A 24,161-nucleotide genomic window follows, 5' to 3' on the forward strand; every position below is an offset into this window, starting at 1 on the left:
ATGTGAGGGTGATCCATATCCACTCTGATGATAATCTTCAGGATGTGACTGCATTGAACCAGTGTATTGATTTTGCTGTAGTGATGGAGATGTAGATGAGGTGGATAAAGTAGGAATGACAGATTGAGAACCAGGACCGGTTTCTGATGTTGGCCATCGAGGACGTGCTGGTCGTTGTTGTCGCGGATCACCCATATAAGGAGCGCCAGATATTTGTTGCGGTACCATTTGTGACAAAGATCCGTAGGATTGAACGTGTCCACCAGACACTACAGGAGTCACACCACCCGGACCATGCAGGGATGGATCATGCCGTCTGTTGCTCGCATCCACTGGATCTCGATAATGCTTTCCAGGTAAATTTGAATAAGGTTGATTATGCAATGCAGATGATACACCAAATAAAGGTTGATTATGACCTGCATTATATACACCAGGAGGTTGATGATGCGTATTATAATGTGGTTGCTGTTGATGGTAAGATTTGTTGTACAGATGAGAAGGTACATCCAGTTGCAGATTTTCAGTCTTTACAGATCTGCGTCTGTACTCCCTTGTTGATTTTCTGACAGCAGATGCGTTTGTACCAGAAGTAGCCGAATTTGAAATGTTCATGGCATTACCAGCACCATTATTATTTAAATTGGTAGATTTCGAGTCAATATTATCGGGATGTTCTTTCATGGGAGAAGACGCATCATCATCCCTTTGACCATTACTGCTTTTACGAAACTCGCTTTTTCGTTTCTGAATTCTTCGTTTGGCGGGCTATAGTATGAAGATAAACAAGCGTATATCAAGGGTCAGTTGTGAATTCAATCCAACAAGATACAACACCACAACAGTTTTGAACCCAAACTAGACATATACGACCAGCAGTAATGAGATTGTTACAACATACACCAGCAATCCTGGGAGCAGTGGCTCTAGCCAAAAACTCATCAGCAACAATGCCAACTGCCTTTTCTCTTACAGCAGCCCCTTGCTCGGCGGCAAGAGGCTCAACAGCATCAATGACAATTCCAGCCAAGGCACGAGCAAGAGCCGCATCTGCTTTGGCAGTACGCTCAGATGGACCGAGACCTCGTTTTTCGAGAAATTTAGCAGCACCAACACAGGCGGCTTCAAAACACAGCGCAGGAGCACGACCTCTAACCATCCATCTTCCCCAACGAGCAAGTTGCTCGGTAATGTATGAACGCAACAAAGGCTCTTCCTGTAGTTCCTGATCTGAAAACACTGCAAGAAAGTCTTCGACCGACTCCAAAAAGTTTGGATCTTCAAGCGGTAACGAAGCTGCAACAAAAGAACTGGATGGTTGCATGGTAGAATCAACGGATGTCATTCCAAACGTATCGAGTAGTTGTTGATGTCAATGGGTTTCGTTGGTGATTTCAATGGTTTCTTGGATAATTTCAATGGTTTCTGATAATTTCAATGTTTCTGTTAATTGTTGCCATTTATAATCTTATCCAATTCCACGTGACTCTCACTGGTTCTTGAAACTATCGACTCCATCATTCCATATTATACTCAAGATCCAAGTTGCGTTCTACTCATCAACTTTAAATAAACTATCCATCATTTTTTGCTCAAATTATCAACTTTACACGTACTATTCTACTCTTTTATTCTATTCTCATTCGTGTCCATGAGTCAACTCTCTCCACAAGACCAGCAACATACCCGTCAAACTAGTTCCATTCAACTAAAAAACTCTTCATTGGAAGCCTCTACAACCCCTTTGAACCTTCAGTCTTCTTCAACTTCATCGTCTCGCTCACTGGATAGACTTCGCAACGCGTTGAAAGGATTTACCATCAATAATAACCCTGACTCGTCTATATCTCAAAGAGCAAGAAGGTTTTCTGGAGTCGCGAATGTTGGAAGAAGAGCTAGTGAATCCGTCTCCAATACAAAAGTTGTAAATATAGTATATCCTGTTACTGATCCAGAAGGCTTGGTTTCATCCAACACTGATAAGGATTGGCGTAATCTCTCAGAATCTTCCCTTTCCAACTCAGCCCATGCTGATGGATCTACTACTACTGATACATCAGTAAAATCTATACCATTAACAAAATCAATGGCTGTTTTGTTTGGTCCCATAGTACAATCTGCAAGATCCAGTATAGTAAAGCATGCTGATAAATCTGAATCCATTGTCAAGTCGGCTTTGGATCATTCTGTTCAAATCTCCCCTAAACAAGATTCAAGACAAAATTCTGGTACGTAAAGCTCACATGGGCAGTGAATCAAAATATCTAGTTGGATAACGTCATGCATTCGTTTGAACCTATAAATCATCTTATGATGTATACCACTATTGGATTTACCAACAAATTCAATTGTATAGGTAAACAGCGAATGCGAAGTCAAACAACCGTAAAAGTATCAAAATCACAATCATGCATTCCAACCCAATCCTTGATTTCATCAACCCTACCACGTTATAGTGTAGAAAGCTACGCTAGTCCAACAGCTGAAACTCCATCTTTGAAATCTAAACCATTGAATACGGATATTGTGTCGGATTCACTTGCTTTATTTAATGCGACCCTCGAGATCCCTAAACTTGTTGAACCACACGTATCATCCGAACCCATACGCGAAGGCCCAACATCCACAAATGGTGAACTTTACAATGCCACAATTGAATCAGAAGACGATGCAAATTTAGCTCAGTCTTATGTTGGGCGTGATAGCCAGTATAAAGTGTTTGGGCTCAAACGTGACTCTATAAAATCTACCGATACTCATTTGAAAGATCGAAAACAGTTTACTGTATGGTTTCCTGAAATTAAAAATGCGTTTGATGCATTCATCAACTGTATGTAGTTTATGTGGATGTATTGAATGATATATTTGGATTCTAACCCTAGTGATGCATTCAATGTTAGCTTATTCCTGTGCATGGGATAGAGAAATGCTATGGCAGGGTCGTATTTTCGTGACTGTTGACAGTGTATGCTTTTATGCTAGCTTGTTTGGACAGATTGCAAAACTCACACTGGATTACATCGACATTCAAGCAATTGAAAAGAAAAACACGGTTGGTATCTTGCCCAATGCAATTCGATTCAACATGCTGGACAACAAGGTACTGAATTGTAAACTCAATATAACCATTTTAAATTGATGGTTTAATCAGTGTTGATTTTTATATATAGCAATATGTTTTCACATCACTGCTGAAACGAGATGCTGCTTTTGAATTGATTGAATCCAATTGGATACAGTGTACTAACTCGGTAAGACTGACTTGCTATTTTCAAACCAGTCGTTTATTACTAATTGGATAGTTCAACTGTTAGTTTGAAAATGAGTTACCTTTGGTATACGATCGAAGCATTTCAGCAATGTATGGCGATGATATGCGATCTCAGCCCATATCTATACCAGCAAATTTTCCTGGTTTATCTGCTGGTTTATCAAGCTTAAATAATTCAGTAATAGGAATTTCAAACTTTAAGCACTCGACATCCGCGCTGTTTATTCCAGATCAAGTACCAACAATTCAATTTCCTGACTTGCAACGTCATGCTCTTTTAATACATCCCTCAAATGAAACTCAAATGGCCGGTTTATCTCAATCTACTACCAGGTACAGTTTAATCATTGAAAACGTAACATTTGAGTATTTAGGATTGAATAGAATGCTAAGTGATTCAACCTGTTTATTATGGTAGTATGGAAACGAGTGAAAATGCAGTGAATCTTGATAACTCGACTACTCCAGTGGTAAAAATGCTTCGATCAGGAACAGCGTGTGTTTCATCATCTGTATCGGTGGGCATTACTTCACCGCATAATATTGGACGACAACGACAAAATACAGATTCATTGCCAGAACAGTCTCAATTTTCTGATACTGATCCAGTTGATGCTGAAACAAGATTGACTCCTGCATTTTTATTGGTGAAAACTCAAAGTGTAACAGAACAGCTTATGGAAAGAATGATAGATGTGTCTGAACCTGGTCAAGGGTCAAAAAAGAAAAAAGAAGCATCTGACCCTGACGATAAAGTGATTTCCAAAAGTACTCTACAGTCTGTATCGATTGCTCAAAAAAATCTATATGAATGTGCTGTATGTTCTTGCGAGTCGCATTCTGGTATGATACTATGTGACGCGCTTGTAGATATGAACGTGGATGATGTGTATGCAATGATGTTTGATGGTGTTGATCCTGTTTGGTGCAATTCCTTGATTCAAGTGTTTAAATTTGATGGTAGGAGCTTGTTGGTTGGTTTAGTGTATGATTGCATAGTGTACAAACTGAGTAGCATTTGGAAATAGGATCGAGTTTTGGGGAGTGGACGTGTTCTGTATACAACAAATCTCGTGAAATCATGTACAGTTTATCCAAACACCATAGTTTTCAAAACAGTAAGTAATGCTTGAATGATGGTATATTTGCCATTATAGATTGAATTTATACTAACCGACTATTTAGCTGAGGAATATGGTGTAGCATGCCACGAAATTCAAATGGTGTTGCAATCTAATCAGCACAATGTCTATACCGTAGAGTCAAAACTTACATTCTGCGGACAACCAAAAACAACCATAAATGAAAAAACAGCATTGATTGTATCCGTGACAATTCGAGTGTGTATCACTCGCTCAGGACCAATGCAGTCTCGAGTATTGATCACCACTGCAATATCTGGTATAATATTATGTATTGAATTTGTGTACATTTTAAAGCATTAATATTCTGATTGAATTTGGAATACAGAATGTGCTCGGGTCAAACTAGATGAAGATCTGCAAGCATTGGGTACATGGATTTCAAAAAGACTAAAAAAAGCCAAACAAACAACTGTATCATCACTATACGAAAACTATGCACCTCGATGGACATTGAAGCAACCCATCTGGAAGTATTTTACATTGATGATTATATGTTCTATTGTAGTGATTGTAGTGGCAGTAATCTATCAGATTCAATCCAACAACCCAGAACAAAGTAAACACGGTAAACAAAGTAATCAAATGAAATCAGATAATCTACCATCACAAACCAGATCATCTTTAGCATCAACAGAGAGCGAGACTCGACAAACAAAAGATTCGACAGAAACATTGGTGTCAGTATTAGCCACACAGAAACAAGTACGCGTAGCAGCAATGCAATATCTTGTACAAGACATAACAGGAAGACTACAAGGAATGCAAGAACGAGTCATGAGATTGAATAAGAAACAAAAAACTGATTTTAGAAATGAATAAAAACGAGTCGACAGTTTGCATTCCAACAAAATACGAATTCAACATTTCAAATGTTTTGCAATTTGTGAAGTTTCAAGTCTGCAGTGGCAAAAACAGACTTCAAAGCAATTTAAATTATTAAGCGGATCTGCGATTTACTAAGAATTAAGATTGATACTGTTGTTGATAGTATGACAACAGAAACAGAAAGAGGTCGACAAAGGTCTTGTGTTGGTCAACCCACTCGAATTCCTCGTTCTGTTCACCTCATTCAATCATCCAAGTCTTGCACTCGTAGAATTGTACAGGAATCCAGCCATACCATCACATCAGCCAATGTCTGTCCTCAACAACCGACCATCAATTCATCACCCTTGTCTTTAAACACTTTGGAATCCTCAAACTCATTCAGTAGCAGCAAGTCTTCCATTAACCGCAACTCTTTATTCTCCACTACAAACTGTTATAAAAAATGTAGAGCAGACTCTTGTGTGTGTAAAGACCAGCCGTCATCTGCTTGCTGTCCTCGATTGCTTGACTATCACAAACTTGAATCTTCAACTGCGTTGGTTGACACCTGCCAAATTGACAGTCTGGATGCCGTAAATAAATATATAAAACTCAACGATAGTGTTCAATCTGCTACAGCTGATTCATCTCCACGTGACACAGATATGCTGCATAAATCTCCTCTTCCAAAGAGTAATCCTGCACAGTCTAAACCTCATAGTCATCACAGTTACACTTATCGGAATTTGAGTGTTGCTACTGCTCGTACTGACAGACCAGAAACTGATCATCTGTGCACTTTTACTGTGGAGATGGAAGATGCTGCCATGAATAAAATAAAACGGTCTGGCAGTCAGACTAATGTTCGTCGAAGTATCTTTTTTCAAGGACCCGACAGTCATGGTAAGAATGCATGTGTGTGTGTGGGTTGAATGTATTGAATTCTTATTTTAATTCTGTTTAGGTGTTGACGAAGACGACGAACAGTTTGTATATAAAGGGATTCCTGGTCCCAACTCTTGTGGTCATTCTCGCACCATTTCACAATTCAATCGTATCAAAACCAAACATCTTGCTGAATGGGATTCAATGTAAGCCAATACTACTGTTTTTGTCTTGTCAATTTACACCAAATCGCTTCTTGATTCTGATTTTAATCTATTAAACTTTTAGTCCATCTTCCCACTCTGCTGTACATACTCATGGCTCATCTCATCCATCTCACTGTCCCGATCTACGAGAAAAATCTTCTGCTATGCCATCTTCGCTTACTCAATTACGTGCTTTGGGATACCATCATCCCAAAGTATCCCGATCTAGTGTAGGGGATTCTTTCCCATCCACCGATCCTTTGCTTACTTTGACTCCTTCCAGTGATACAACATTGGTTTCGGATTTCGATGAGCAAACCCCTCTGTTCAATTACTATCAGCACTACCAACTCTCCAGAATCGCAACAGCTCAACAACTAGAGAAACTAGATAGGCATGTTGACCCATCTTGTTTTTAGTACTCGCTGACCCAACAGTCTTGATACTAATACCATGTCATTTTACCACTGTTTTATCCCATAATGTTTATAGAAAACAAATGCGAAAACGAACTTGATTTTCAGTATATTGATTTCCATATTTATTGCCACTTCAATCCTTGCGTTTTGTATTCAGCCATTGGTGATTCCGCAAGCTCGTCGCATTCAAAACATTGTCGCTAAGCCTGATTTGTTTCAGTTTGATATGCTTATATCTGCATCCAATTTCAATATCGTTCCTATTGATGTGTTCAAGGTCGATTTGGACGTGTATGCTTCTGCTAGTAAGTTTTATTACTGTCCGGCTATTTCTTACAACTGTGTCACAAATCTGGATAATTGACTCGTCTGGTTTCTTAGACTTTGAACTGTTTCTCCCTACACTAGAGGATGGTGTAAAACCTGCCGCAAACTCTGCTGAATTGGCCCCAGAACTATTGGGCCATGTTCGGCGTTTCAACAATGCAATAACATTTGCTCCAGTTTACGACTCTGAAAACCTTGTGGCTACTATTACTCTCGTTGATCCTAGCAGCACTGCGGGAAAAATGTAAGCGACAATGTGATTTATATACTGATGAATTCTGGTTTGATTTGATCAGATGAGCTTAAATTTAAAACTATTTTACATGACAGTATATACCTTAACCTGCCCTACGCATTGACAATCAAGGGCAGTTTGCATTACTCTACACTATGGTCACTTACTCATTACAAAATCCCCGTTTGTTATATTCATCGTATTGAAAATGGTGTCGTGGCACATACAAGCTCATGCCATCTTTCGACACAGTAAACGACTGATTACATTTTACTATTTTCATGACAGTTCAATTGTTAGAAATATAAATGTTGATGGTTTGTGCATTATATGATTGATTTTTAATGCAGTTGATTGCAGTACACGAACCAATACCATGCGCAAACACGCTGGTTTATATATTATGTTTGATAAATAAAATTTAAAACTGTCTTTAAAATCCAAGTCACATTGAATCCAAACTGTTCAAGCTCATTATTTTGACTAGAACCTGACTCGTAAAAATATGGTGGTTTAAGTTTACATTAGGTATGTGAAGCATACCTACTGAGTTTTCACAAACACTCGAGTTTGAAGTCAAATATACACGTAGAGATTGAGTTGATTTACATCAAATTTCAATACATCCTACATTTTGACACTTCAACTGTTTTTTACATACAAACCATTGAGTGATCAATATGGAAATAGTCGCTGCATTCTTTAGATGTGTAATTTGTTTTCTTGAATTAGAACTTGGACGTGAAATTTTAAAATACACGAGTTGTATTGAAAACATCAAAACAGTCGATTCAAATACCTGGATTAAAATAGATCTAGTGATCGTAAAATGTATGATTCTATCAAAAACATTTCAATTCAAAATGTGTTTAATTGTTTATTGAATTGAAAATATATCAAGGTTGATTTTTAATACAAAAGCGCAACGAATAAGTATGCATTGTTTATTACAAAGCAAAGTAGAGACTGCATGATACAAAAGCATTCCATTTTACGTGAATATGACTGAAAAATACTCGAGTCTCAACAATAGATGATAAAACGCGATTGAAATACGATGCTGATTCTGCATGCCAATTCAAGCGTATTTATAGGACTTGAAGCTAAAATATCAACCCATAAGATCGATTTTTTAAACCAGATCAAACGTCAGGTTTAAGTTTAGTGTTATAATCTGCCAACAATCAAAATAGAAAATATGATTTTATTAAGCCAAAATGTGTCAAGACTATCTTGCAATGTGGTATTATAAATCGCCAAAAACCATTATACAGCGCGATGGATTGGAGTGATTATAGCCTAGCTGTCCAACTTTTGAATCTCTGTTAGATGAACAGCTCAGAATAGTGCTATAATTTCAAGTAATTCATTATAATTTGCTCATGTATTCATTTATAGGCATTATTTTAAACTTGCTGATATAAACACCTATTTTATTCATTTGCTTGCCAACATTTTGGAATTTACTCAAATAGTTTATTTTAGCGTGATTTCAAAGCCAGTTGGTATTTCCATTCTTTCCCAACAATCATTTGACTGTAAAATTCAATTTTAAAATCAGTCAAAACTCAATACTACGCTAAACATATCTTGCGTATCTGTCATTTTTAGAGTTGTCAGTATGTTTTTTCCACCATCTTGCGTGCTGCCAAGCCCAATCTCACCTACCGACAATTGTGCCAAGCCAGCCGCCTTGTCTGATGCGCTATGCCTTTCTTCAAATTTTTCTACTGCCGATACGGTCAGCAATGCGAATATTTTGTCGCCCGTTTTAGACAAGTCGTCAACTATTCATTCGCGTTTTGATGTCAACGATGCTATAGCAGGTACAGGGCGTCCACCGCTTGCTCCAATTTCTGCTGACACTACTAGTGGATCAGCGAATTCTCTTAAAATAGTACTTCATGGACTTCCAGTTGAAATCCCATCCAAGACAGTAAGTCGGTTGATATTTTATCTTTTTATTGGAATCTGGGTTTTCATTCATCTTGCCATCTATATTGGGTGCCGAACGCGCCACACCAGATATCTAAGCGTATAGCCTAGATTGTAAATTACTTGAAAGATACAGTTGTTTACTTTATATTTGAACATCCTTTTTATTTGAACATCTTTTTCCACGTATAACGGCATAATTTTGCGCGTAATGCAAGCTATTTGAAGTTGAAAAAGTATAGCCAATTCATTGGTTAGTAAACTATTCCACCTGTATTCCACCTGGCTATACATGCCTATGTATAGTGGGCTTAGTCAATTTTACTATAGCAGTCACGATTTTATTGAAAACGTGTTGGTTGAACGTGAGTTATTCAACACTTGTATATGTCAAGCCTTTGTAGGTTTAAAGAGGACTGTTGTGTTTGAAGTTGGGCTAGCATTGTTCTGGATGAAATCGTAAACTATGTTGTTTAGTGTTACTCTAGCCATTATATTCTGGGGTTGGTTACGCGGGCCTGAGTACTTTCGTGTCAGAGCTATTTGATTTTAAATTTCTATTATACGCCGCATATCATACTATTTTAAAATTCTGGGGTTTAATATAGTATTGGTTAAACCATTATTAATCTATTATATGGTTTGACACATATTTCGAATAGCCTGACCGCAATAATTTCAACCGGTTGTCTTTTGAGTATTCTCAAGAAAGTAACCTCGAGGCACACGGTCATGCGTACAAAGGCGTTGTGTCTGATTCTGCCAATATTGGCACAGAAAACAAGACCACGGATCATGCCTATGTTGACTATGTTAGTCATACAGATGGCACAGCTGATAGTTCAACTCCCTCGCTGGTATCTCCATCTCATGATGAATCTCAAATAACCGTCAGCTCGTTCATCATCAAAAGCCATGAAAAGCCAACCCATTACTCTCGTTCATCAAGTGTATCTGCCTCTTGTATCAACTACAAGAAATTCACACGAGACACACTTCATCACATCAAGGTTTACCACGATTCATTGTTGATGCTTGCCGACTGTGCTGAAGCCAAGTTAAAACGATACGTGCCTCGATTTGGTATTATGGCGGACAAACATGTTCCTATTGTAAATGGAAACACGGCCATACCTCTTGAATTTACAATGATTGCAGCAGCAGTTGAACAGCCAGATATTAGCCAAAAACATACTGTTTCTCGCCAGATTTCGGATGTTTCGATTCTTGGTAGTAGATCGTCTCATCCACGACATGGTATTTCTCGGTTTGCACCCTATGGATATCGATTTGCAGCAACCATGAAAGATGGAAGTGTTTGTCAGTCACATGTTGCTGGGGATTTAGCTGATCGTGCCCGTTTGAATGGAGCACGAGGCACTCGCAGTGATTTGGTGCTTGTTTCCCATATTGGTGAAACGACTCAGCTGCAATCCTCTTTGGAGTATTGCGATGCACAGCAAGCAACCACAGGGATTCGACCTGGCCCATCAGATGTGCTCAAGCATCTACGCGAGGTTGGATTGGATATTGATTATCGCAAAGAAGGGAATGTAAAGCTTCAGCAGCGTAATGCTAGCAATTTTTACAAGCGTATGACAGAATATGCCAAAAAAATGCACAATGGCGAATATCCTATCAATTCGGATATATCTGGCTCTGTTGATGTAGGTATTTCGTCTATTGGCAATGGATCTTGCCACGATCCCAAGGAGTTTGATGGTGTGAATGCAATCATTGATGCTGCTGCTATGATCAAGGATAATTTTGCATTTACTGTTCCAAGTGACTGTTTTTGGACACCTTGCACTGCTGCCTCTGATGCCGTACCGGGTTGCCACGTTGAGCATTCCAAACTAAAGCATGCAGATTCTGCGGATTACACCACGTTGATTTCAACTCAGAATGTAGACGAAATAAGTGATGATGAACATGGTTTAACCATCTCGACCAACGCTGAGGCTTTGCAGACACACATTCAACTGACGACTGATTCTGAAACAGATTTTGATTGGGGTATGGATGATGATGTTGACGTTGATGACGGCGATGAAGAGTATGTTGATAAAAAGTCGAATCATGTTGCATCCCGTCGTCGGTCAATCTCGAGTGTATCGCCTCGATCCAGCCGGGTTCCCTTTTATAAAAAGTCCAGCAAGTCATCAATCAAGCAATTATCCATGTCATCGCTGCTGAATTCTGGATGTACAAATGGAGATCATTCTATATCTGTTTCTCAATGTACCCCACATCGTACCTGTGCATCTCGCGATCTTCCGATTGGCACATCGCTTGCAATGCGATCGCTATACAAAAAGGGACTATCTCGTCACTCGCCGTACGGTACACGATTCTCAGCCTTGATGGAAGATGGCACCATTCGAGAGTCCTACCTGGCGGGAGATCTTATCCATCGAGCCCGTGCCAGCAGTGGAAGGGGTCGCGGTGACCTCAACCTTGTGCGACATCATGGCGAAGCCAGTCAACTTGAATCAGCATGGACATTTTACAAACTCTACACTGCAGTCAACCATATTATTCCTGGCGCATCGATTGTTCTTGATCACCTTCGTAAGGAGAAACTTGATATCAACCATCGTGAGAATGGTGGATTGCTGTTACAAAAGAATGCAGGCAATCTGCACAAACGTGTTCAAGAGTTTGGACGTCGTAGAACAGATGACATGTATTATCTTCGTGAAGATGCGATGCATGTTGAAGCCGCAGATTTTGAAATGGCTCAAGCCCGTGCTATTGCCAATGGATTTGTCGAGTTTGATCTAAATGATTATTTAGCAGAGCGAAAGGGTGCTGGTGTAGCACCACTGTAATTCGCATTAACGAGTCATACTTGCTTTTGACTCTTCATTTGTGATGGTGCTGGATGAGTTGCCAGTGTAGTTCTATTTTTCAAGTTTTATTCAGTGGATCGACACTGTTGGCACTAGTATCTGACTTGGTTGCACGTTTGGGCCAATCTTGATTCACATTGGTATTGTACATCTTGTAGTTTTTTCAGTTTATTATTTTCTCTTTTAAAGTCAATCGTAATAGGATTGAAAGGATATTAGCATCCAGACAAGTGATTCTATTATCTATTAAAAAGCCCACACATTGTGGATATTTTATTAATCCATTGGTACGTGTTGAATTTAATGGGGGGTATAAAGAGTAGTAAGAAAATGATAGAATCAATGAGCAATACATGACAATAAGATCATTCTGCAGACAAGACGCAATTCAAGTCTGACTAAGTCGAAACAAGCAACGAGTAGAAATTACGGGTTGCACAAGTCAGGTGAGATTAGCCAGTTAACATCAGGTGAGCTTAACCAACAACATCAGGTGAGCTTAACTAATATTGCTGTTTTGTAAGAGTCCAAGTGGCTGTGTGTGGTCACAAGTATCAACTATAAAATCAGCAATTCATTGCCTTGATCCAGTTATCTGTGATTGTTATTCGTTGGTTTACTGCATTGCATCGCTTTGTCAAAGTGGTAAGCATATGTTTGTACTATTGTTGAGTTCTATCTTGCATTACATTCATACACAATGATGATGTGTTTGATTTTTGTATACGATGACCAAGTCGTTAATTTACTACTAGCATGATTCCAATGATTCTTGTAATGATTCTTGTAATGATGATTCCGATGGTTTAGTTGTGAAAACAGCGAGCTTCATTCCGTTTATTTTTATTGCGGTGATTGATCTGTATAAGCAATTGGAATCTAACGAGATTCAAGGGTGGATTTAACAAGGGCCAAATTGTATTATTGAAAGGATTTTTAGATTCAATCACTGGCTGGTACTATCTACTTGTTATCTACTTGATATCTACTTATCATCTACTTGATATCTACTTGCTTGTCATCATCATAGAGTTCATTCTAGTTAATAACTTGTTATTTCACAACTTTAGCCATAAAGAATACACTGAATCATGACCAACGCAAACACCCTCCAGGCACCTCTGGCAGTGACAGCTTCGCTTGCTCCTCCAAACGGAAAGATGCAAAAGGTCGCTGATGCTGTTGGCTATGCCAGCACCGTCTTTGCTGGAAAGAAGGAACAGATGCTTGAGGTCTGCACTTATGTCTCTGAGCGAGGCTTCATCCCAAAAGAACTTGTCAACAACGAAGTGTCTTGGTTCTACGGGTAAGCTTTTTTCACAATCCATTACTAGTTATACTCGATCTCAATCCATCATCAACTATCCATCTGTCCAATCCATCACCAGTTGTGATCGCTAGAGTCCAATGAGATTCATTCGACACGTGATGTTGTCGTGTCAGGTGTTTTGATTTCAGATTTGCAAAATGTGTCATTGCAACTCACTAATCATTCTAAACCCGTCAATTCTAATACTATACAGGAATCTTGGTATCGACGATGTGTATTTCCAGCAAGAGTCTATTGAAACTATTGCTCAGCATATTATGTCGTTGTATGCTGCCAAGATCTTTGCTTACATCAAGAATGAAAAATCGCTCGAGATTAACCTCGAGCGTGAAACCGACGAAGGTGCCGTTTATATTCACACTTCTCGTCCTGGTGTTTCACAGTTGAATGGTCCCAAGTACGAGTCAAAGATTGACGAAAAATATCTTGACGTGTCCACCAACAAACAGGCTTACCGTCTCGAATCTTTCCGCTCGTTTGGTACCGTGTCTTCTTCCTTGTCCACCACACTACGTTGCTACTTTGTGCGCAAGTGTGTTTTTGCAAAGTCTGAGCCTACTGCCGAGGATGAGAAAAACATCAAACTTGTCGGTGACAAGCATTTCCTTGAAAAAGCTACTGACAACACTCTTGAAATCTACCAAAACGTCATGAACCAAGTTCTTGTGCGCACTGGTCCCGTCATTGAAATGTTTGACGTTCCCAATTCTCGTGAAAAGCGTCTGGTCATTGGTTTCCGTCATCGCACCACTCGCTCCTTCTTCTCTGCTCTTTCTGATCTGTATCACTACTATGACTTGTTCTCTGCGCGTAAATATGTTGAGCAGTTCTCCAACGGTGTTACCATCATTTGCCTGTACTTGAATCAGATCCCCAATAGCACGGCCCCTCCAATCGAGAGTTCTATCTTCCAGGTCATCAAGGAAGCTTCCTTGATTTACTGTCTACCTACAACTCCCCTTCAGTCCTTTTTCCAACAAGGAACCCTCTCTGTCCAAGAAGCCATTTATGGTTATATTGGCTGGATCTTTTCCCAACACTTCCTTAACCGTCTCGGTTCTGAATTTACTGCCTTGAACTCGATCGCCGACATCAACAATTCTACTCATGTTGAAGTTCTTGACAGAATCAAGAAGCGTCTTCGTACCGACACATTCACTCGTGACTATATCCTTGATATCATCAAGCTATACCCCGACTTGATCAAACTCTGCTACCTCAACTTTGCCATGGTTCACTACATCAACCCTGGTGAAAATGATCTCAAGCCTTCACTATCGTATCAGCGTCTGCAAACCATTCCCGTCATGAGTGATGATGAGCTGCTTCAAACTATCAAAAAGACTGTACAAAACAACCACGAGTTTATGGTTTTTGAATCCTTCTTGACATTCAACAAGCATGTTCTCAAGACCAACTTTTACCAGCCCACCAAAGTTGCCTTGTCGTTCCGTCTTGATCCCAACTTTTTGCCTGATGTTGAGTATCCCACAAAACTGTTTGGTATGTTCTTTGTTGTGGGCAGCGAGTTCCGTGGGTTCCACTTGCGTTTCCGTGATATTGCTCGTGGCGGTATCCGTATTGTTCGTTCGCGTAATCGTGAAGCATATTCCATCAATCTGCGTAGCCTTATGGACGAAAACTATGGTTTGGCAGCTACCCAGCAGCGTAAGAACAAGGATATTCCTGAAGGCGGTTCCAAGGGTACCATTCTATTGGATATCACTCAACAAGACAAGCCCCGCGTTGCTTTTGAAAAGTATGTCGACTCTATTCTTGACTTGCTTCTTGTTGGTGAGTCTCCTGGCATCAAAGAAAAGATTTGCGATCTTTACAACAAGCCAGAGATTCTTTTCTTTGGTCCCGATGAGGGCACTGCAGACATGATGGACTGGGCGAGTCAACATGCACGCCATCGTGGTGCTTTCTTCTGGAAAGCCTTCACCACAGGCAAAAGCCAGGCTATTGGTGGCATTCCCCACGACACTTTTGGCATGACCACCCGTTCTGTCCACCAATATGTGTTGGGTATCTACCGTAAACTCAACCTCAAGGAAGAAAACACATCCAAATTCCAAACTGGTGGTCCTGACGGTGATCTTGGTTCCAATGAAATCAAGATTTCCAAAGACATGACTGTTGGTATTGTTGACGGTAGTGGTGTTCTCTTTGATCCCAAAGGTATCAATCGTGACGAACTTCACCGTCTTGCCACTGCTCGTAAGATGGTCATTGATTTTGATCTTTCAAAACTCAGCGCACAAGGATTCCGTATTCTCGTTGACGAGAACAATGTTCGTATTCCCGATGGTACTGTGATTGAAAGCGGTCTCAAGTTCCGTAACGAGTTCCACTTGGACACTATGGCGTGTGCTGACCTGTTTGTTCCTTGCGGCGGTCGTCCCGAGGCTGTTGATCTCAACAATGTTCACACTCTTTTCAAGCAAGACGGTACTCCTCGATTCAAGTATATTGTTGAAGGTGCCAACTTGTTCTTTACTCAAGAGGCTCGTCTTCGTCTTGAAAAGGCTGGTGTGGTGATCTTCAAGGATGCCTCTGCCAACAAGGGTGGTGTCACCTCTTCTTCTTTGGAAGTACTTGCTGCTCTTTCATTTTCCGATGAGGAATTTTTGGAAAACATGCAAGTGCGCAACAAAGTTGTTCCAACCTTTTATGCCGAGTATGTCAAGAATGTTCAGCAGATTATTGAAAAGAATGCCGAATGTGAATTTGAAGCTCTCTGGCGCGAAGCAGAGCGCACTGGTCGTGCCAAGTCGATTCTTTCTGACGAGCTTTCTATTGCCATTGTTCGCTTGAATGAAGAGTTGCAGCACACTACTCTTTGGGACAATGTTCCACTTCGCAAGGTGGTTCTCAACGAGGCTTTCCCCAAGACATTGCTTGAAAAGGTTGGCTTGGATACTCTGTTGAAGCGTGTTCCTGAAAGTTACGTCAAGGCCATTTTTGGTAGTTTCCTGGCTTCGAGGTTCGTTTACCGATACGGTGTTGAGCCCAGCCAATTTGCATTCTTTGAATTTATGGCTCCTTATTTTGCCAAGTCTGGTAATTAGGCGGTCAGCACATGTTTACCTTTTAAAACTTCATTTTTATCAAAGTACGAATTAAAATTGTGCTCAGTATTTTTTACTTTTTGAATGTGTTTGATGCTTGTGATTGGAATCATTGATTATATTTAATATTGAACGATTTGAACGATCTGAATGGTTAAACGGTTGACAATCCAAACATTTATTTCTTTAGTCGGGAATACAAATCATTCCAAGCTTGATCACCAACAGCAATCATTTCGTCCTGTTCTTGACCTATTTTATACTCTGCACTACGCGGGAGTTTCAACTCCATCTGCTCATATATCGTAGCAATAAACTCACACATCCAATCGTCATTTATACGATAAACACGTAATGCGTCTGCAGATCCTGCTTGTCCAGCCCATTGTATAACTGTTGGAAACAATCCTGAAAAATCCGATGGGTTATTGTGTGCTGTATGACGAATATACCCAAACCGTGTATGTGGATGCTGCAATGTTGAAGTTGTCAACACTGTCGATGCGGCAGTAGAATCCGTAGTATTCGAATAAGGCACCAACCCCATCATGGATCGCATTTGATCCAAATTAGTTTTCCAATGGAATGTTTCAGATTGGATCGATAGATACGGTACTGTTACGTTTGGATTATGAACAGGAAACATCCATGGATCGAGAATAATTCCACATCTGAATGGCATATTTGGTCTTGACAATACTGTGATTGTTGTTGCACCCTAATCATTAACAATACATTACAGTTGAATAGGGTTATGTTTAGATTTGGTTATTATACAATAACAACACGTTAGATTCAACCCTTACACCAAACGAATGACCCGCCATCACCATGTGTTGAAAATCAACCCGACTTTTAAATGAGTCTATGCAGGGTCCACTTTCTGCATGGTTTCCAATTAGATTGTCTTTTGGGTCGAATGAACCCATGTCCAGTTTTTTCAGTATCTCGATACATGCATCGACTTCATCAGCTCGAATTTCTACTTGAGCACGTCGTAAACGCAACAAATAGTCATCAGTAGTTTCACCAGGCAAGACACTGGTTTTGTCAGGACGTAGATAAGCAATGTGTTCGTGTTGAGTAGATGTTGATGAATTAGATTGTCGGATCGTAGCACACGCACTGCCATCTGAATGTTCAGGCACGAGAACAATAAATCCTTTAGCAGCAAGAGATCCACATAAAGTAGAGTAAGTAGTTCGCATGCCTGCCAATCCATGTGAAAACACTACGACAGGTAAACGATGAGGGATTGACGGAATAGTTGTTTGAGTGTCAGATGGATGAGCCAATGGAGTTTGCCAATAAGATGGAATTGTTACTTTTGAGGTTAATGGCGACACCAACATACGCCCAACAATCCAAGGCAAATTAAGGAATGAAGAATACCCCAATGCATACAATGGAGAGATGGGAAGCCAATGAGGTTTTTTACAACTATTGGAAGTAACAGTAGTCGGATAGTAAATGCGTACAAGAAGACCTCTTTTGTAAGGCATTCCCTTTATTTCTGATGAATCAGATTGAGCCAATGGTTTAGTCTCGATATCCATCATACCAACATTGAATGGCCCGTTATATAAAGGTAACTTGGCTGTAAAGGAGAATCCAGCAGGTTTGATCAGAGTCTTTGCAGTAGATGGAGTTTTTGCGTTCGTGGTCATGTCGTTTGTCATGAACATGAATTCATAAACACTCGACTTTTTATATCACAAACTACTCGAAGCAGTGGTTTCAAACTGCTTTTAGATTTGTTTCAAAAGGGTCGAAAATAAGATGGAATTTCTATTGTTTAAAACTTGAAACGATATTCGATCAAACTATTCAATGTGCTTTATTGTGTCAGGTCGGTACTTGATAGTCAATCCATTGACAGTTGACGTGTTTGTATTTATTCGATACTGGCAAAGTGAGATCTAGCAGCAGATATGTTCATCAATGTCACTGCAGGCACTATATTATAAATTGTGTTTAGCATATATTTCAATATCGTGTCGTTTGATTGTACTTACAGATAGTGGGATCAGATACGATAACCATGACATATGTGTTGGAAGTGAGTCCCTGCAAGAAGGCTGAGAATTTTGGTGTGCACACTTCCATGGTTTGAAACTGTGCTTGTGATTTACTACACATACACGTTAGTCGTACATTCCAATCCATAACAACATCAATACACTTTACCTGCAACTCAATTTAAACTGCTTGATAATATTGGATACTTTTTCAAATCGATGAATGTCGCCTAGATTCCTTCTGGTGGCATGAGAGATCACCAAAAACGTTGTACGTTCAAACAAAATCACTTCATCTGCATCACAATGCTGACAGAATGCATTCAAGTTGGTTTCAAGGACTTGCACATTGGGAATAAGTGACGTTACGATGGCAGACCACGCCTTGTAGAGCGTTTCATCCCAAATGGAAGTACCAAATGAAACAGTTTTTAATGGATGAGATCGACGCTTCAAATCTTGTTCTCTATCAAAAAATATCTAGACACAAGGGTTGAGTTGAGAATCAATCCAGTTTGAATGCTTGACAAGTTACCTGTTCACGCTGGTTTTCAGGGACCAAATCCATTTTATGAACTAGACAAAACACTCGAGCATCTTTAGAATGTTGAATCAATGCATCCAAACATGATTGATAGTAATGAATATCTCTATCGAATTCTCTCGATTCAACATCAAAAACATAAATCAAAACCTGAATGATTTAAAATGATTAGTTTGTCATGGATAACGACACTACTAGAACAACGTACTTCTACATTACGAAAGATTTGATCTCGTTGCGATGCAATATAGTTTTCCATGAAAGATTCTTGACCACCACAGTCCCATAGATTTAAAACCAAGTTTCCTAAGAATCTGACATGAGAGTGTTCGACATCGACTAGACTGTTGGCATAAGTAAATGGTTTGATTTAATGAATGGATTCATGACACTCAACTGGTTGCTCCCAAGCGACGAGTATCTCGAGCAATATAGTTTGCAAAGATGATGGAACGCATCGAGGTTTTGCCTGAACCGCTCTTTCCCATGAGCAACACCTACATTCCGATGGATTCAATGAATATTCTTTATTAACTGAATGAATGTATTTGCTAATAAAACATGGTGCAATGTATAACCATGTATCAGCACCTTCTTTTTCATGTTGAATTTCAGGTCAAGTTTCAACTCAAGATTTTATCCACTTCAATACAAAAACTCATTCAAATCTAAAAGATATTCAACTGTTTTATCCATCAATTTGTCAACTAATAAAAATGGTGCAACACATCAATCCCTTTAAAAATAAAAAAAATATTTTAAACTCGCTCGTGAGCCATGAAACTGTTATTTTGAATTTACATGGCGTATTTGCGAGTCCACTCTCGTGCTGTGGATTCATATCGGGCCCTATCAGTCTTGTACACATGAGCAATTTCAGGAACAAGAGGATCGTCTACATAAAATAAGGATTAGTGTCAAGACATTCAACCCATGTGTGGTACCAAGACTTACCAGGATTAGGATCAGTTAGCATTGAGCAAATGGACAAAAGAACTAAGATTCAAATCCAGATTCAAATCCAGATCCAGGGTTAGTATATGTGCAGCAAGGTTCAATCAAGACAAGCATGCTTGCCTTTAGATATTGTCAACGCAGGAGACCATTGGTCTCTTAAAATATCTAGACAAATGCTTCCATTACTGTTGATATTGGGGTGATATATCCTTGTAGTGAAGTTGACCTGAAAAGCAGTGATTTAGAAGAATTCGCTTCAAGACAGGTACGAGAGCTGCTTACCTTGGGAGGCTTGAATGGATAGTCTGTAGGGAAATGAATGGAGAGGAAAAAGACACCTCCAGAGTAAGGACTATCACTCTAAGATGGGTTGAGTTGGTAACAGGTTTACAAGAAGGAGCAGTCAAGAGCAAATACTTACGGGACCCATAATGGTAGCCTTGAACGGGATGAAACAGCAGTTTGCCACATTAGTAGGGATTCAAAGTTAAGAAAGTAGAAACATTTACGAATAGCCAGATCCAAGAAATTCAGTACAATACAATACCTGCCAGTGCTGTTGGATGAATAAGTGAGTTGTGGTGATCCAGTTATGATGACAAAGTAAGTCAAGAGTATAGTGTATAACAAGACAAGGTGACAACGTACAAAAAGGTCATCGCCAACAGGACCAGCACTGCAAGACGATGGTGGGTCTCTGCCAAGATCTGCCAATTCCTTTATAGTATTCAATGCAAGGTAGAAAGTAGAGCAGCCAGGGTGGTTCAGTAGTTTCAAAGTGTGTTAGTGACTAAAACAAGAGTTGTGGGACAAACAGATGAGATGGTGGAGCAGTAGATGGAAGGAGTGATGATTTGAGCATTGAGATGGACGAGCCATGAATGGATTCTCAACAAGATGAAATTGAATTCCTCAAACTCTCACTGACAGTGTCATGCAAGAAACTCAAGGTTAAGATTTATATTCAACTCAAGAGTGGTGAATACGACAAGCAGCCATGTGTTAAGCATCCAGACTAGTTCTACCTTGTTAATGCGCTTGAGAGCCATGTTTTGTTATTGTTTGAGTTGTAAAACGAGAAATTGTTTTACAAGGATAAATAGTCACGTGTAAATGATTTGGGGTTTGATTGCTATTTGTCATTGATTTTAGGGTCTGGAATTTTAGAGTTTGAAATTTTGTTGATTTTGTTATTCAACTCAAATTCTCGTTACTTTCAACTTATTACATGGTATCAATGCATCCTTCTATTCAATGTCAAGTGGATACTACTTCCATTACAAAAAATTATACTTCAGATAACATCAAATATCCAGATGATATTGCTCAATTGGACGATGAACTCGATGAACAAGACTCTTTATTTCCTGACATCACTATTCTATTCAACAATACATCGTATCCGCTATTTTCTACTACTGCTGCTCTCGTTCCAGATGACTACATTCCATTCTCTTTTGATTTGGACGAAGAAGATCTTCCTTCAAACGTTTTGCTGAATTCTCCTCTCTATTACCTTGTTAGAGAACTCAAACATGTATTAAACATTAAATCTGAACTATACGATGTGTCCATTCAGATTCCTCAATTGGATTTATATGCTATGCATCAGGTATCTTATGGTTGTTTATCTGTTTTTTTTAATTCTTGTTATTCATCATTCTTGTTTATTCTAGGATCTTCCTATTCTCAATCGATTGACTCTTCCTACTCTTATTGAATTCCATCAAGCTCGTCATTTTCAATCTGTAGGCTCTGACACTGCATCTGCTCTTCCATCACTCGAAATCATCCTGATTCAGGTAAACACTCTTTGATTTTCATTGCATTTTGACTAATGATTCAATGCTAACTGCTTGTCTGTTCTAGCATCCAACATCACTTAAACACCAGCTAAGTTTGCTTGAACAAATCTGTACTGAAGGTGGATTGGACTCGAACCCAATTGTGCTAGACTCGGACGACGACAATCTCGGTGATGAGTATGAAAATAATACACTTGCTTTATCCACTCCCATTCAACCGGTTTCTAAAGACTCGCATTTTCAAAAAAATGCTGCCGAAATCGACATCAAAGATGATCTGCTGATTCTTGGTGACCACTCATTACATTCTGATGGAAATCTTGAACACACTGCTTCATCTGTATTTACTATATCAACTCCTGGTCGCAATCATACCAATACTGTTGTTGATCAAACTACTGAAGATGAAAACGACAATAATGACTGTATTGAACAAGACAATCCAAAGACTCAAATAGAACAAACTTTGAGTTTGAACGATAATCATAGTGCATGTCTTGTCACTCAAATCTCAGATCCTACAGTCGAGGCTTTTATTTCTACTCCTCATCAGCCCTTGTCTGCAGATTCATCCAATCCCATTTCTACTACTGAGTGTGATACAACTCAAGTCTTGCCTACAGACTCTGATCTTGTAATACAACCAGTAGGTATAGACGATCATGCAAGTGAAGATGTTTTGGCAGACGCGAGTATGATTGATCCTGAAATCTTGGATGCATTTGACAGCGAAGTGGTCAATGATGAAATGTATGCTGAAGATATTGATAATGATGAAACCTATACTGAAGATATTGGTAATGATGAAACTTATGCTGAAGATATTGGCAACGATGAAACTTATGCTGAAGATACTGGCAACGATGAACATATCGATGCAGATGGATCTATTGCATTCACTACTTTTGTTTCTGACAACACTCTTCAAGACGTTGATAGTACTGTTCTTGAAAACACTGAAGCTCATTTTGAAGATGGTTTTGTTGCTGAAGAATTCGAGTATACTGTACAAGGCGATGAAAGCACTGATCAATACTCATCCAACATCAATGATGACACTATCGATGCAGTGGATTCTACGCTTATCATTGATTTGGACGTTGCTAAAGTGGACGATCATCAAGGAGATGAAGGCACTGATCAAGTATTTGACGATCCACTTGTAGAAGTTGAACTGGACAATATGGATGCGTTGATGGATGACATGGAGTATACAGAGGAAATCGATCCTCATGTCGATGAAAACGACGTGGCACTCGATGTTGATACAGATCATCAGAGTTTACAGAATACAGATCAAGCCAAAGACAGTGCAGATGCTCATATCTTGCTGGAAAAAGCGACAGCTGACGCAATACATGACACGGCTTTGGATGCGGTTTGTATTGATCCTACCAACAGCAATCTTGATAGTGAAGTTGATGATTTGAACGCATACAAATTCTCTTTAGGTAGCAAACGGGAACTCGAGCAGGGTAAGTTGTATTTCCAATGATTCATGTACATTTAAACTATAGCTTTTCTTATTTTTTATCCACTTTTATTTTAGAGCACGACGATGCTGCTGCAAAACGAGCCCGTGTTTAATGGATGCAATTACGTATGAAGATGTTGTAGCAAAATTGTGCATTGATGGATATAGCATTTGTTTTTTTGTATTCTACTATTCTACCAAATATTGGCAGCTGTGCGAGTGATATGTTTTGAGCATTCCCATTGTTTTCCTATAATTCTTATATTTGCCGTGATTTCTTGTGGTATAATCACCTTTGAATTACAAGGTTGATGTTTGCATTTTTCTAATTACTGTGGTATGTGGATTTAAATGATGGACAAGGTTTGTAATGTTCTTTTATAGCATTTCCTGGTGTTGGGTGATTCCGTTTGCTTTTATGATGATTATACTGTCAGTTTATCTAGAGTTTGATGATACTTGATGCTCGACTGTTTTAAATCAAAAATAGTGTTTAAACGTATACTGATTACTTGTAATGATCAGTATACGTTTATATTCAGCTCAACATGCATGACTAAATATGCTTTGTAAGGCTTTATCATTTCATGATCAAGAAAAATAACAAGAATCTGCATATCTTGATTTTTGGACTACTTGATGTAATACATGGTACACTTGCAATACCACCCTTAATACTATCCATCGATGCACAACTTTTGCTACTAGATCTTTTACGTAATGCATTTGGCATTAGTCTGACGTTTTCTAAACACATTTTCTGCTTCATATACATGCTTGATTACATTTGGAAACCAATTTAGTTGTTTGTAAGCATTTCCTGGCCATCCAAGAATATATAAATATATTTAATGGATTATGGAATGGATTTGAATTTGAA

At 39.2% G+C, this 24,161-nt stretch overlaps 8 protein-coding genes across 8 annotated transcripts; 5 read left to right on the forward strand and 3 right to left on the reverse strand.

The window, feature by feature from the left end:
- Window positions 1-1,555: 1,555 nt before the first annotated feature.
- BATDEDRAFT_92706 (uncharacterized protein) lies at window positions 1,556-5,259 on the forward strand. The gene is made up of 8 exons (XM_006682940.1): window positions 1,556-2,228; window positions 2,357-2,830; window positions 2,901-3,100; window positions 3,171-3,251; window positions 3,315-3,604; window positions 3,690-4,231; window positions 4,457-4,672; window positions 4,742-5,259. Exons 1-8 carry the CDS (start codon window positions 1,652-1,654, stop codon window positions 5,233-5,235), a joined length of 2,874 nt encoding a protein of 957 aa, XP_006683003.1. The 5' UTR covers window positions 1,556-1,651; the 3' UTR covers window positions 5,236-5,259.
- Window positions 5,260-5,405: 146 nt separating this feature from the next.
- On the forward strand, window positions 5,406-7,550 carry BATDEDRAFT_28570 (uncharacterized protein; the record flags this gene model as incomplete). The annotated part of the gene is made up of 6 exons (XM_006682908.1): window positions 5,406-6,126; window positions 6,188-6,314; window positions 6,397-6,712; window positions 6,807-7,038; window positions 7,115-7,304; window positions 7,391-7,550. The coding sequence occupies 6 exons, from the start codon at window positions 5,406-5,408 to the stop codon at window positions 7,548-7,550; spliced, it is 1,746 nt and encodes a 581-aa protein (XP_006682971.1).
- A 1,366-nt stretch (window positions 7,551-8,916) lies between these two features.
- On the forward strand, window positions 8,917-12,061 carry BATDEDRAFT_36282 (uncharacterized protein; the record flags this gene model as incomplete). The annotated part of the gene is made up of 2 exons (XM_006682925.1): window positions 8,917-9,231; window positions 9,893-12,061. The coding sequence occupies 2 exons, from the start codon at window positions 8,917-8,919 to the stop codon at window positions 12,059-12,061; spliced, it is 2,484 nt and encodes an 827-aa protein (XP_006682988.1).
- A 1,181-nt stretch (window positions 12,062-13,242) lies between these two features.
- BATDEDRAFT_14866 (glutamate dehydrogenase (NAD(+))) lies at window positions 13,243-16,483 on the forward strand (the record flags this gene model as incomplete). The annotated part of the gene is made up of 2 exons (XM_006682878.1): window positions 13,243-13,388; window positions 13,606-16,483. The coding sequence occupies 2 exons, from the start codon at window positions 13,243-13,245 to the stop codon at window positions 16,481-16,483; spliced, it is 3,024 nt and encodes a 1,007-aa protein (XP_006682941.1).
- A 166-nt stretch (window positions 16,484-16,649) lies between these two features.
- BATDEDRAFT_92708 (uncharacterized protein) lies at window positions 16,650-18,150 on the reverse strand (the record flags this gene model as incomplete). Its single annotated transcript, XM_006682961.1, has 2 exons — window positions 16,650-17,201; window positions 17,290-18,150. The coding sequence occupies 2 exons, from the start codon at window positions 18,148-18,150 to the stop codon at window positions 16,662-16,664; spliced, it is 1,401 nt and encodes a 466-aa protein (XP_006683024.1). The 3' UTR covers window positions 16,650-16,661.
- A 227-nt stretch (window positions 18,151-18,377) lies between these two features.
- BATDEDRAFT_92709 (Rag GTPase GTR1) lies at window positions 18,378-19,616 on the reverse strand (the record flags this gene model as incomplete). The annotated part of the gene is made up of 6 exons (XM_006682962.1): window positions 19,443-19,616; window positions 19,254-19,384; window positions 19,037-19,195; window positions 18,671-18,981; window positions 18,499-18,614; window positions 18,378-18,439 (listed from the first exon to the last, which is right to left on the reverse strand). Exons 1-6 carry the CDS (start codon window positions 19,531-19,533, stop codon window positions 18,378-18,380), a joined length of 870 nt encoding a protein of 289 aa, XP_006683025.1. The 5' UTR covers window positions 19,534-19,616.
- A 226-nt stretch (window positions 19,617-19,842) lies between these two features.
- BATDEDRAFT_14888 (uncharacterized protein) lies at window positions 19,843-21,051 on the reverse strand (the record flags this gene model as incomplete). Its single annotated transcript, XM_006682882.1, has 8 exons — window positions 19,843-19,940; window positions 20,000-20,041; window positions 20,111-20,228; window positions 20,285-20,362; window positions 20,424-20,441; window positions 20,550-20,558; window positions 20,651-20,719; window positions 21,028-21,051. The coding sequence occupies 8 exons, from the start codon at window positions 21,049-21,051 to the stop codon at window positions 19,843-19,845; spliced, it is 456 nt and encodes a 151-aa protein (XP_006682945.1).
- Window positions 21,052-21,239: 188 nt separating this feature from the next.
- BATDEDRAFT_36284 (uncharacterized protein) lies at window positions 21,240-24,153 on the forward strand (the record flags this gene model as incomplete). Its single annotated transcript, XM_006682926.1, has 4 exons — window positions 21,240-21,614; window positions 21,679-21,804; window positions 21,872-23,282; window positions 23,357-24,153. The coding sequence occupies 4 exons, from the start codon at window positions 21,240-21,242 to the stop codon at window positions 23,392-23,394; spliced, it is 1,950 nt and encodes a 649-aa protein (XP_006682989.1). The 3' UTR covers window positions 23,395-24,153.
- Between the last annotated feature and the right edge of the window lie 8 nt (window positions 24,154-24,161).

The sequence above is a fragment of the Batrachochytrium dendrobatidis genome, assembly GCF_000203795.2.
Source record: "Batrachochytrium dendrobatidis JAM81 unplaced genomic scaffold BATDEscaffold_19, whole genome shotgun sequence".
Lineage (NCBI taxonomy): Eukaryota > Fungi > Chytridiomycota > Chytridiomycetes > Rhizophydiales > Batrachochytrium > Batrachochytrium dendrobatidis.